Genomic DNA, 11,828 nt, shown 5'->3' on the forward strand with positions numbered 1-11,828 from the left:
AAATTCAGCCTAGCCTCACCTGCCGCCACATACGCAGGCACTCCTGCAGGTCCATACCTAGCGACTCCTCCGTAGCACTACCGGCATCCTTAATAACCGCAACCAGAAGACTTGCTAGCGCAAAATGCTTGGGACCGTCACGCAGAGCTGCGAAATCCGACTGGCGCATTCCCCCGTTTTCAGCCCACGTCTTCCACTGGCTCAGCACGGTGCTCATCTCGTTGGCAAACGCGCCGTCGAGAATCATGCGGTGCAGTATTCCTGCGGCAACGGCACGGAGAGAACCACTTGTCGGGTCCGAGGGCACATGGCTGTGATTCTGGAGCCAGCGGAGGTTGTGGGAAGCGACTAGGGCGGCATCCCACTTGGGGGACTGGATGGCCTCGAACTCTCGAGCCTCTCGGCGTCGAACGTCCTGACGCATTTGATCTCGGACTGGACTGTTAGCAGGACTACCATAGCATGCAATTGAGGCAGAACTTACGGTCATCTAGCCGCTGGTCGTTTTCCCTGCGAATGCGTTCTCGAACGGCTTGTTCCCGCTGGGCAGGGTTCAAACGGGATTCAGCCGTGAGTGCACTGAGCTGCTCTCGCATCCGTTTTTCCCTGAGATCCATACGATCTCTCATATCGTCGTGTTTTGAGCCCCATTCTGGGGTCTGCGAACTATCAACGATGCCGAGCAGCTCTAATACGCCGCAGGGGACGGAAGAGCCGCGAGCAAAGGCGAGGATATCTTCTGGGATGCGGTAGTTCCATAGAATGGTGCTGCTGGAGGTGCCATAGGCGGTAGCAGCGCTCGCGAACCATGTCCCTGTGGAAGAGCCGGGGCGAATCCGTACATGCTCAATGTAAAGGCTTGTGGTAGGGTGGTCTCCATCTTCTGGAATTGCGCTGATGAGGCCGTGGTTGGAGATCTTACAAGCTATGGGCTTCTGTCCGTTGGTAGCTACGGCGCGGGAGATGGAATCGACAGAGGACGCGGGGGAGGGTGCCTTTTTGGGTTCCTCAGTCGTGTCTACCTTTTCAGCGGTTCCGTCGTCATTTGTTTCGATATCGGCCTTGATCTCGATCACAGCAGGGGGCGGCAGGCGGACCCAGTACGGAGGCAGTGATTCGTGGCTCCTAGTGATCCAATGGGAAGACCAAGAGACAGCAAGTGACAAGTGACCATCTGAATCTTCTAGAGGAGCAATGGTGAGGGCCTTGTGCTGGCCGTCAGGGCTCTTCATCAGAGTGCAGCCAACCGGGGTCCACAGGCCGGTGCTTCTCAACAACCTCCAACCATGAGCATCGGGAACAGCACCGAGGTCGAGGAGATAGCAGATCAGCTCGTCAAAGCTGACGTCGACCTGTGGCTGTCGCAACTGGTCGGCATATTCGACGCGTTGAGTCTTGAGCCCAATAATATTTGTGCGCCAGTTGAAGGTGGTCCAGCTACCGCCTGGGATAGAAGAGGGGTGGCGAGCGAGAGACCAATATTCTTCCTGATGCTCGAAACGGTCCCACGGTGTGACGGCGTAGCGTGGGAGATCGACTTCAATAACACGATTTACGACATCCGAACGGGTAAGGGCTGTTAGACGGGCATGCCGGAGCATACGCAGAATTCGTGAACGGGCAGCAAGGGTCGCTATGGTGTTGTACAGAATGGGAAGTACGCCAAGCACGGCCAGGGGCACACCGATGTAGGTGATGATATCGGAAGCGGAGGCGCTCATTGCTGAGCAGGGCCGAGTGAAACAACAAGAAAGAAATCAGGCAGGATAAACACTAGTAAGGTTTCTCAAAGATTTCATTGAAAATTGAAATGCCACAGATGGGAGTGAAGGAGAATTTGACCTGCTGGAACCTGTGAATGAACCCCTGACAATTCGGCTTCAGCCGCACCAACTCCTGACAGATTTAGGAAGCCGTTGGCGATGGCTCGAGGCGAGCTTACCACTTTGGGCTACCACTAGGCAGATGGCTGTCTGGTGGTATTTTGTGCCATTGAGCAAGTGAATGCAGCATGGTGGAAATGTCGTAGTCAGGTCAAGGTCAATTGAAGGAAGCTGTGTACTTCAGACGTATCTAAGCAACAGCAACACCTACTCGTCTGGAATGATGATGTTTCACAACCAAGGCTTATCGGGGGCTGTTGAATTCCAAAGGAAGCTTGTGGCGGATAGCTGTTTCCCCCTGGATCTCTCTAGGCGCCAGTGGTGTTGAAGTCCCCTGATTACCTTTACTTACGTAGGAAGCATTGGTTGGGTTTGGTTGGTTACCTGAATGCGGAGGTCATATTGGAGGAAGGGGGGGGGGGGAGCATATGCAAGTCGGAATGCCGACTTGCAGGAGGTGTCTTGAACGATGGGCGTTGTAACGACTCTGTACCATACCTACCATCCATTTTCAAAACTTGTGGTGTCGTCCAATCTATGAGTGCCTGCAATTGACTCCGATACGATCTGTTTGATGGATCACGACAAACGTCATGTTGACTGCCATTTTCCATCAACAAAAGATACATTCATGATGTGCCGGAGGCCCACGCTATACACTATGTCAGCTCATCCCGGATAGAGTTCTGCACTCAGCCAGTTTGGGACGTCCTGGCACTTGAGATGAACGCCCGACAGCGCAGCGGGTAGAACGGCAGGATACGGGACGTCCAGGATCAGGATGGTGCTGATGAGGTTGCAGGGTCGACGGCTGCTGTGGTTGGGCAGAGGGGCTCGACTCACCCAAAATATCCCCAGCGGGAATGATACCCTAGAATGTCGGCTGGGCGATCCGCTAAAACTCCCCGTGGGCCGCGTGGCAGCCAGCTGAAGGAGTCCTGGAGTTCACAAAGCAGCCTAACTTGGAGGTTCGGGGCTCCGTACGGCTCCTGTGGGCGGCCGTTACACCCACAAAGGACTGCTAAATGCAGGGGCACGTCTGCCAAGCCCGCCCTATAAGCACATTCAAAACCTCGACATTCCTTCCAGCTTTCCGTTCCAACACTCGTCTTACTGCGTCACTTTTCTCTTTCCTCCAAACGCCCGCACATTCGGCGCCCATAAACATCTCTACGCCCCCCCATTCCCCCTCGACTTGGTAGAGTGTAATATGCGCCGACGGCACGATGCAGGACATCTCACCATGCGCTTCCTTCACTCCTTCGCCGTCGGCAGCTTGCTCTGCGCCTCCGCCGCCGCCCAATTCCCGTCGACCTCGGTCAATCTAACCACAATCACTTCTCCCGTAGACGGCAACGTCACCGTCCGCTACAAGATCCCCAAGGGCGCCTGCAAAACCGCCTATGACAACCAGCAACAATATACAGGATGGGTTAATGTCCCGGGCCCGTTCCCGGCCAATATGTTTTTCTGGTTCGTCGGCGCGCGCGAACCGACCGACACCATGACCATTTGGTTGAACGGCGGGCCTGGCGTCAGTTCGTTGTTTGGCATGTTCACCGAGGTTGGCCCTTGCGAGGTTATTGAGAAAGGCCTGGACCAGTACGAGACTGTTGCCCGGGAATGGGGCTGGGACCGCGCTTCCAATATGTTGTTCATTGATCAGGTAAAGCTTGCAAACGCTCAAAGCATCTCGCAGCCATGCTGACCTCACAGCCTAACCAAGTCGGCTTCTCCTACGATATTGCAACCAATGGCTCAATAGACCTATTTAATGCCAATCAGTCGACACCACCGCAACCGGTTCCCAACGGCCAGCCGCCCGCGACGTTCCTCAACGGCACCTTCAGCTCATTGAACACCAACAACACGGCTAACACCACGGAGACGGCCGCGATGGCAATATGGCACATGCTGCAAGGGTTTCTGGGCGCCTTCCCCCAGTACAACCCCCCAAACAACAGCGCCCTTGGCATCAACCTCTTTGCTGAGAGCTACGGTGGAAAGTATGGGCCTGTCTTCTCTGATGTGTGGGAGACGCAAAACGAGAAGCGCATAAACGGAACCTTGTCAGCCAACAAGACGCTCGAAATCCACCTTACTTCCCTGGGCATTGTGAACGGCTGCATCGATGACCAGGTTCAGGCCGCATACTACCCAGCTATGGCCATAAACAACACGTACGGTTTTAAAGCTATGAACGACGTTCGCGCAAGCCTAGCCAACGGTAGCCTGTACACTACCGGCGGCTGCCTGGACCTTATACGACAGTGCCGTACTGCTAACTCGGTTTATGATGCTAACAATACCGGCACGGTAAGAGAGGTAAACAGCTTGTGCTCGCAGGCGTACAGCACTTGTAACGAAAATGTTGTGACACCGTACGCAGAGTCGGGGAGGAGCTGGTACGACATTGCGCGCAAGAACCCAGACTCGTTCCCGCCAAACACATACCTCGAATATGTGAATACCGCGGGCTTCCAGCAAGCCATTGGCTCCGTCGTCAACTTCACCATGACCAGCGAGGCGGTTCTAACGAACTTCCAAGCAACGGGTGACCACATGAGAGGTCCTTTGATCCCGAAGCTAGCCCGCCTCCTGGAGCGAGGCATTCGTGTTGCTCTCATATACGGCGACCGCGACTATATCTGCAACTGGCTGGGTGGAGAGGCCGCTTCGCTCAATCTAGCCTGGCAGGCCGGGTCCGTCTACGGACAGCGTTTCAGCTCCGCCGGTTACGCGCCCATCATTGTGAACGATTCATACATTGGCGGCGCTGTCCGACAGTTTGGAAACCTATCGTTTAGTCGCATCTATCAGGCCGGCCACTCCGTTCCGGCCTACCAGCCGGAAACCGCGTTCCAGGTCTTTGCGCGCGTCATCCTTGGCACATCCATCTCGACGGGCGACCAGGTCAACTTGGCTGTTTACAACACGTCAGGGGACGCCCGCGCCACCCACACGGACAAGCTGCCCGACTCGCCGGAGCCGACGTGCTGGCTGCGCGCTATGCAGACTTCCTGCAGTAATGACCAGGTCAAGATGCTCCAGCAGGGCAACGGTGTAGTCATCAACGGCGTGCTATACAGTGCGTCCAGCGACTGGCCTTTGGCTACACAAGCGCCGACTTCGACGCAACCTGCCGCATCGTCCTCGACGACGGTACTCACGGGTGTGTTCACAGCCACATCCACCCCCAAGAGCGGCGGTGCCGTCCACGGTTCCCGCGACTCGTTTGGCGCATTAGTAACATTCTTCGCTGTCGTCGTTTTGCTGGGCATGGTAGAGTTCTAGCGAGACCCAGGTGCGCATTCCTTTTAAAACATGGATAGACTTTGCAAAGGTACATCGGTAACATACATACGGGTGCTTACTTGGGCGTTTGGGTTTGGGTAAAAACAAAAGAGCACCGATGTGCTGGCAGATCATGTTGCTGATACTTAATGATACCCCTAATGATAGCTAATAACGATTGCGTTCTTGACTCTCTGGCTTGTTTTGTAGTGGCCTAGTACAAGTAGATATTGTGACCTAGTATAACTTAAAACATTTGAGGGAGAGAAGTCGACCTTGGGAAGCCGATAACACACCTCAACGCAATCGTATGGATCTTCTATAATATGAAAGCAGAATGGACATATACGCCTCTTCTTCATACAGTCGCACAGTGGCGGCTAGCACAATGAAAAGAATGATGGTTCTCGCAATTGGGAGTTTTTGTTTTACGCCCTCAGGCACTGCCCTCCCGTTTGGGCGGCCGCCACGGCGATAGTTGAGTACTGGCCACCAAACCGGCCACGAGAAGCACTAGACAAGAGGGGATCGAACCCTACAGCACTCAACAATGTTTGTTTAAAACCCGAACTAGTAAGAACTAGTCGGTCTTCAGCTCACATATTGTGATGACCGGGAATTGCATAAAGCATTTCGGGCAAGGTTGCCCCATGTGTAACCTCAATAGGCCTCTGGATTGGTTTCTGAGCTCCAGGTTTAACGACACTGCGACACTAGCAGGTATCTACCGCATATGCGGCTGCTCTTGGTGGATCCACTCAAAAAAGAGTGTATCCAGCAGGAGGGATACCCGTGGCCGGATTCGAACCGACACACATCATTCTTCTGTGTAGTGATACACCGAAGTTGATGTGTCCCAGAGTGGCCCCTCGACCACCCACACTGGTGAAAGACATGTGACCCGAGAGCGGGCAGTAGGCCAACCAACAATGAACTCAGAATCTGGTGACTTCAGTTAGCAACTGTCTGCAATTCACGATTCTTGAAAACAGTGTATGAAGCGTCAAGATTCAGTATGGGAGCCTTGTCAAAGGCATTATCATCAAAGCATATGGCTATGGAGACCGTCGTGAAAATTTTATGATCATCATATGATGACGCTTGGGGGGAAAAGGTACATATGTAGTAAAAAGATATTGCTTACCAAAGCGGTTGTATTCCAGCGCGGAAAAGAAGAAAGTTGTACACACTGTTCTGACTAGTTAGCCCTCTGCGTTCTTCAAGATCCCAAGAAGATTGCATGTGAGGTTCTGATCAGAATGACGTGTTGTCAACGTTTCTCAGCTTCGCCGTTAGGCTCTGACATATGCTTGTCTTTTGTTTTATCGTTCATCAGGAGAACGGAGCCCGGTGGCTGGATGGAAGAAAATGATGGAACATACCATTGAGCCCAAAGGGTCCGGCAAGGTCAATGTTCAAGAATCTGATGTCTGATATGGTCAGCGATGTTCATGCTCATCTTCCAAATAATGTGTATATATGATATGCATTTCAGTGTTGCATGAATGGAAAGGTAAAAGGTTATCCGCATTGGAAAATCCAAATCAGACTCGTCATCTAAGTGTTCATCAGGTAGGCAATGAGAGACGAAGAAAAAAATGCGACCTACCATGACCGCACCGGAACGACGACGCTCCGCCAAAGAGGCTGGAGCCATAATCCACAGAGAAGACACACAGCTCCTTTGACACTGTCACGGGTCAGCGTCTGATGCTGGAAGTCGTGTCATGACATGTCGAGTGTCCGCATCGAGATCAGTGGGCGAGGTTTTCTAGGCCTGCCGCAAAGTGGCTTGTCTGCTCATGTAGCGAGTCCCTTTTGGGTACTCTCGGAGCCCAGTGCCGTTTCATCAGAAGATGACTGGCGGGGAAGCGAGGAATGGTATGTACCTTGTCCAAGGGAGCTGAGATGACTGATGTCCATGTTAGCGACGGGTCATGTCAAGAACAAGGTAACATGGAAAAAAGATCAATGGAGAACAATCAGAAACAGCCAGTTTTTTTCGTCAATAAGTTTCAGCCGGTAATTCCAACATACGTAGTATGATAATTTGTTCATCAGGTTCTCGGAGGATGTTTGCTTAAATAACGCAAGAAAATTTTCGAGGCTTACCTTTCAATTAGCCATCTCCAAGCAGGAGCGTAGCAGTGGTGCCAGCGTCAGAATTAAATCTGCATAAGCCTGTATCTAGTCAGCGTCGTGCTCCAAGTGCGGTAAAGAACTCGAAGTGCAAAGCGCCAAAGTGTTTGTGTCGATCAGACTGACGTGTAAAACAGAGTTTTCATTCCAATTAGGTCAAAGACTCTAGTTTGCGGTGTTTGGTGTGTCATCAGAAGAAAGGAGAAACAAGAAAAGAGCGCGAGCGCGAACTTACCGGACCATGCAAGGCTACGAAGCCATTGGACTGTGATGTTGGTTAGAAGAAGATCGTGAGGTGAAGAAACGGCGGAGGACGAATATTTAAAGGGTCCCGAAAAATTGAGCCTCGAATGTGGGGGGAGCTGGAAAAACCAGCGTGTGGTCGGCCACGACCCACCCGAGGTGGCAGGGGATGTCACGTGCACTCGCGTCCCTCCGCGGTGGGCCGCCGATGAGGTCGTCGCGTCATACGCTCAAGGGTCCGGATTTCGTCATACCAAAGAACCTCATAGCTAGTAGGTTTTGTTTCTCTAGTGTACATAGTGGAAAAATGCCTGAAATTGCTGAAGGTGAGACCTAAACCACTTGGAACATGGCACATCCGACTGACCTTCATAGTCGCTCGGTGCGTGCACTTCTTACGCCTGCATCTTGTCGGCAAGAAGATCGCCAAGGTGTCTGCTCCCGATGATGCGAATGTTTTCGGTAAGGTTGGCACAAGTGGCCCGGCTTTTGAGAAGGCAGTCAAAGGGAAGAAGGTAGTCTCTGTAGGAAGTCAGGGAAAGTACTTTTGGTTGGTCTTTGCGTCTCTCCCTGGACTGCTCGCAAGCTCACTCCTCCAGGATTACATTTGACCGGCCGCCTCATGCGGTGATGCACTTGGGAATGACAGGTAACCATACTTGGCTCTCATAATAGTGTCGTTTCTGACAATCATAGGATGGATTCACATCAAAGGAGACAAGACAGCCTATACAAACTACTACAAGAAGATGAAGGAAGGGGAAGCAGACATCTGGCCGCCCAAGTACTGGAAGTTCCATATTGAAACTGAAGGAAGCCCAAAAGCCGAGGCAGCATTCACCGACCCGCGAAGGTTCGGCCGCATCAGACTCGTCGACTGCCCGGGCGATGAAATCAGAAATCACTCTCCATTGAAAGAAAACGGGCCGGACCCTGTCGTCGATGTCGACGTATTCACAGAAGACTACCTCAAGCAAAAAATGCAGTCCCGACACGTCCCGGTCAAGGCTCTCCTGCTGGACCAGACGCACATCAGTGGCATCGGAAACTGGGTCGCTGACGAGGTACTCTACCAGTCCAAGCTACACCCGGAGCAATACTGCGACGATTTCAGCGAAAAAGAAATCCACAACCTTTATGAGGCGATTCGTTTCGTCTGTCAGACGGCTGTCGATAAGCTTGGAGACTCGGACGAGTTTCCGGAAGATTGGCTCTTCAACTACCGCTGGGGCAAGGGCAGCAAGGGCGCTGCTTCGGTGCTGCCGAATGGCGAGAAGCTTGCGTTCATCACCGTCGGCGGGAGGACGAGTTGCTATGCTCCGGCTCGGCAGAAGAAGACGGGCCGGGTGGTGCCTTCAGCAAAGGAGGAGCCTGCGGATGGCGAGGAGGCAAAGCCCCCAAAGACGAAGAGGGGCACAAAGGACGCTGGCGGTGACGCAGAGAAACCCAGCAAGAAGGCAAAGGCTGTGAAGAACGAAAAAGTCAAGGAAGAGTCTCCAGAGCCAGCTGTGGAGGCGCCGCCAAGCAAGAAGTCGCGGAGCACGAAGGGTGCAGAGAAAAACAAAACGCAGCCGGCTACCAAAGTTGGGCCGCAGTCACCGGTCGATACTGGGAGGCGGAGATCACAGCGGCTAAGGAAATAATCTACCAGACCAGCTTTAGATCGATGTTGTAGATACCAAGCTCCCGGGCATTTTCTACGGCTCAGACTCCACATCAGGCGGGAATGTTCCAAACAACGACATCAAGTGCTGTGTGTCCTCCCGCGTAAGCTTCTTCCCCTCCTCGACCATCTTGCCCATCATCCGGAAGTCTATCCAGTCAGTGTAGCTACTCATCACTCCAGCCGTTTTTGTACTTACAATCCATATAATACCCTTCTCTCATGTCAGCGTGGTACTCTAACAATCATCGAAATAAACTTACCAGGGGTAGAAGTCATGAAGAACTCCGCGGGGACACTGTCCGAGGGGTTGGAGAAGGTATGGATTGCCCTTGGCGGGACGACCATCAACTGCCCTTCCTCGGCATCTACATGCCCCTCAGGCGTCGTAAATCGCACCGTCCCTGCGCACAGCAGTCCCAGTCAACATTGGCAAATCCAAAAAACAAAAAAAGAACACACGATGATCCATTGGGCAAAATAAAAAATAAAAAAAAAATACAAACCCTTGGTTACGAGAAAGCACTCGTCGTGAAACCGGTGCCAGTGCATCGGCGGGCCCGACGTCCCCGGTGGCAACTCCAGCGTCATGCAGCCGATGCGGTTATCCGTGTTGCTCCCGTCCTCGAAGATGTAGATGGTCATCGGGCCGAGCTTGACCACCTCGCTGTCCTCCTTCTTGCAGAGCCTCACGGGAACGGGTCCGCGGAGAGGCATATTTTTTTTTGCTTCAATATTATCTAGCTTGTCTCGTATAATTACGGGAGAAAGAACAATATGGCTGGGATCGAGTTTGAAAAAACGTTACCCGGAACTATGGGTCGCTTGAGAGGTGTCATTGTGACGACGACTTGAGATGAAGAGGGGCAGACTTAGTTAGGTAATATGTTGGCAGGCACGGTTCTGGTGTCCGCATGTTTGAAGTCAGTGCCGTTTGCGTCGTTCTTTGCCCAGGTTTGGCATTGTTTAGGGAACCGGTTTGGGGGTGGTGAGGTAGCAGGTGTTTGCTTGACTTGGTCTAGCCACGAAGATGGCAGTCGTACGGACCCGTCGTGCGGGGTTTCCGAGGGAAGGAGAGAATGACAGTACGTGGACAGATGCAGGCACTTGACTGAAATTGCGTCAAAGTCATCAGTAACGTTGATTCCATTTAAGGGTTTTCGCTACCGCGGACAGTCACAGTGGGTAAACAGGAAAAGCAGTTTGACGAAATCAAATGATCCTCAATGGTAAGCGGCCTGAGCCTCTGTACAATATATCTCACATCATCATGATCAGGATATCATGGAAAAGCTATCATAAATGCCCGCCCTTGAAATATCGTCTTCCCAGTCAGGCCAATGCCGACTATAACTTGAACAAACGCCGTCCCCCATGCCGTCTCTATGTCTCCGATAGTAATGCTGCCCACCACGCCTCCAATGAGGCGGCGGGGGTAAATGGTATCTTTATGCACCTGAAAGTGACCTGATATCCAGACGCTGCCTTCTTTTGTTGTCTGATAACACCATAATAACGCCTTGGACCAGGGGGGGAAAAACCCGCTGCTGGAGAACATGAAAAAGAAAGAACAAACCCCGAGATGCCTGAGCTCTAACTCGCATGCGTTCCTTTGGGTATCATTGAATGCCTGATAGCAGAAGATGCCTCGCTCGTGAATAACGTCGAACTGTCGTTTGCCGTGTGATGTTTCCGAAATTTGAAGAAAAAGGACATGTAGAAAGAAAGGTTATGAGGGTGAAAAGCCAGTCCCACCGAATGATAACGAAGAACTGGTCGTAATATCATGGATCGAGTGTGAGAGGAGAGAAATTAATCCTCCCGTGCCACTTGAAAGCCAACAGAGTAGCGGTAGTGCTGGGAGTCCCAGCATACGGGGATCATGGTGAGAATGTTGACGAAAGGAGTGCCGTCTTTTTTGAAGTTGAGAACCTCAAGCTGAACCTCGTCGTTTGTCTTGACGGCACGCTCCATCTTCTTGATGGTGTCCTTGTCGACATGCTTGCGGGCCGACTGTTTCCTGACCTTGCCACCTGGTGCCTGGAGGAAGCGGCAGTTCTTGCCCAAGATTTCCTTGTTCGAGTAGCCGGTCAGCAGGCTGAAGTGTTCCGAGGCGTAGACGATGGGGGTGTCTGGTTGCTCGAGATCGCAGAGAAGGAGAGCGACAGAGCAGTCGATGGCTCCGAGTTGGACCTTGGGGTTGGGTCTGGTGGCGACACGGAGCTGGTTCTGTTAGTCTGAAAGGAGGAAAAGAGAGGAAGGAGTGTTGCCAACATACCAGAATGCTCATCATGTCGAAACCGCTGGGGGCGTATAAGCCAGGGTAGATTATGGGATCAGCAGCAGCGATTGGTTGCCGCCAAGTAATTGGTTTACTGTGGGAGGTTTGCTCGGCTTCATCGGGATATTGATACTGGAAACATGAAATGTTAGTTGCTGCAGCAAAAGTGGAAAAAGAAGTTCTCATCAGATAAACATACTTGCAACGCACACGATTCCCAAGGATTCATGGTGGTGGTGGCTTTGTAGTGAGTCCGAAATGAAAGAATACGCTCCGTTTCGGTGTGGAGGTAAGAAGGGGGGTACTGAATCTCTTGTCTGGCCAT

At 52.3% G+C, this 11,828-nt stretch overlaps 5 protein-coding genes across 5 annotated transcripts; 2 read left to right on the forward strand and 3 right to left on the reverse strand.

Annotated features, from left to right (window-relative positions):
* Positions 1-4: 4 nt before the first annotated feature.
* CTRU02_204641 (uncharacterized protein) lies at positions 5-1,721 on the reverse strand (the record flags this gene model as incomplete). The annotated part of the gene is made up of 2 exons (XM_036721115.1): positions 5-435; positions 485-1,721. The coding sequence occupies 2 exons, from the start codon at positions 1,719-1,721 to the stop codon at positions 5-7; spliced, it is 1,668 nt and encodes a 555-aa protein (XP_036587100.1).
* Positions 1,722-3,093: 1,372 nt separating this feature from the next.
* Positions 3,094-5,177, forward strand: CTRU02_204642 (carboxypeptidase S1 (serine carboxypeptidase); the record flags this gene model as incomplete). Its single annotated transcript, XM_036721117.1, has 2 exons — positions 3,094-3,549; positions 3,600-5,177. The coding sequence occupies 2 exons, from the start codon at positions 3,094-3,096 to the stop codon at positions 5,175-5,177; spliced, it is 2,034 nt and encodes a 677-aa protein (XP_036587101.1).
* Positions 5,178-7,866: 2,689 nt separating this feature from the next.
* On the forward strand, positions 7,867-9,202 carry CTRU02_204643 (Formamidopyrimidine-DNA glycosylase; the record flags this gene model as incomplete). The annotated part of the gene is made up of 4 exons (XM_070204408.1): positions 7,867-7,885; positions 7,935-8,110; positions 8,145-8,208; positions 8,256-9,202. 4 exons carry the CDS (start codon positions 7,867-7,869, stop codon positions 9,200-9,202), a joined length of 1,206 nt encoding a protein of 401 aa, XP_070062171.1.
* A 54-nt stretch (positions 9,203-9,256) lies between these two features.
* On the reverse strand, positions 9,257-9,939 carry CTRU02_204644 (uncharacterized protein; the record flags this gene model as incomplete). The annotated part of the gene is made up of 3 exons (XM_070204409.1): positions 9,257-9,441; positions 9,486-9,626; positions 9,729-9,939. 3 exons carry the CDS (start codon positions 9,937-9,939, stop codon positions 9,257-9,259), a joined length of 537 nt encoding a protein of 178 aa, XP_070062172.1.
* Positions 9,940-11,034: 1,095 nt separating this feature from the next.
* Positions 11,035-11,828, reverse strand: CTRU02_204645 (vivid pas protein vvd; the record flags this gene model as incomplete). Its single annotated transcript, XM_036721120.1, has 3 exons — positions 11,035-11,445; positions 11,501-11,644; positions 11,703-11,828. The coding sequence occupies 3 exons, from the start codon at positions 11,826-11,828 to the stop codon at positions 11,035-11,037; spliced, it is 681 nt and encodes a 226-aa protein (XP_036587104.1).

Source organism: Colletotrichum truncatum (assembly GCF_014235925.2).
Source record: "Colletotrichum truncatum strain CMES1059 chromosome Unknown Contig_0002, whole genome shotgun sequence".
NCBI lineage: Eukaryota > Fungi > Ascomycota > Sordariomycetes > Glomerellales > Glomerellaceae > Colletotrichum > Colletotrichum truncatum.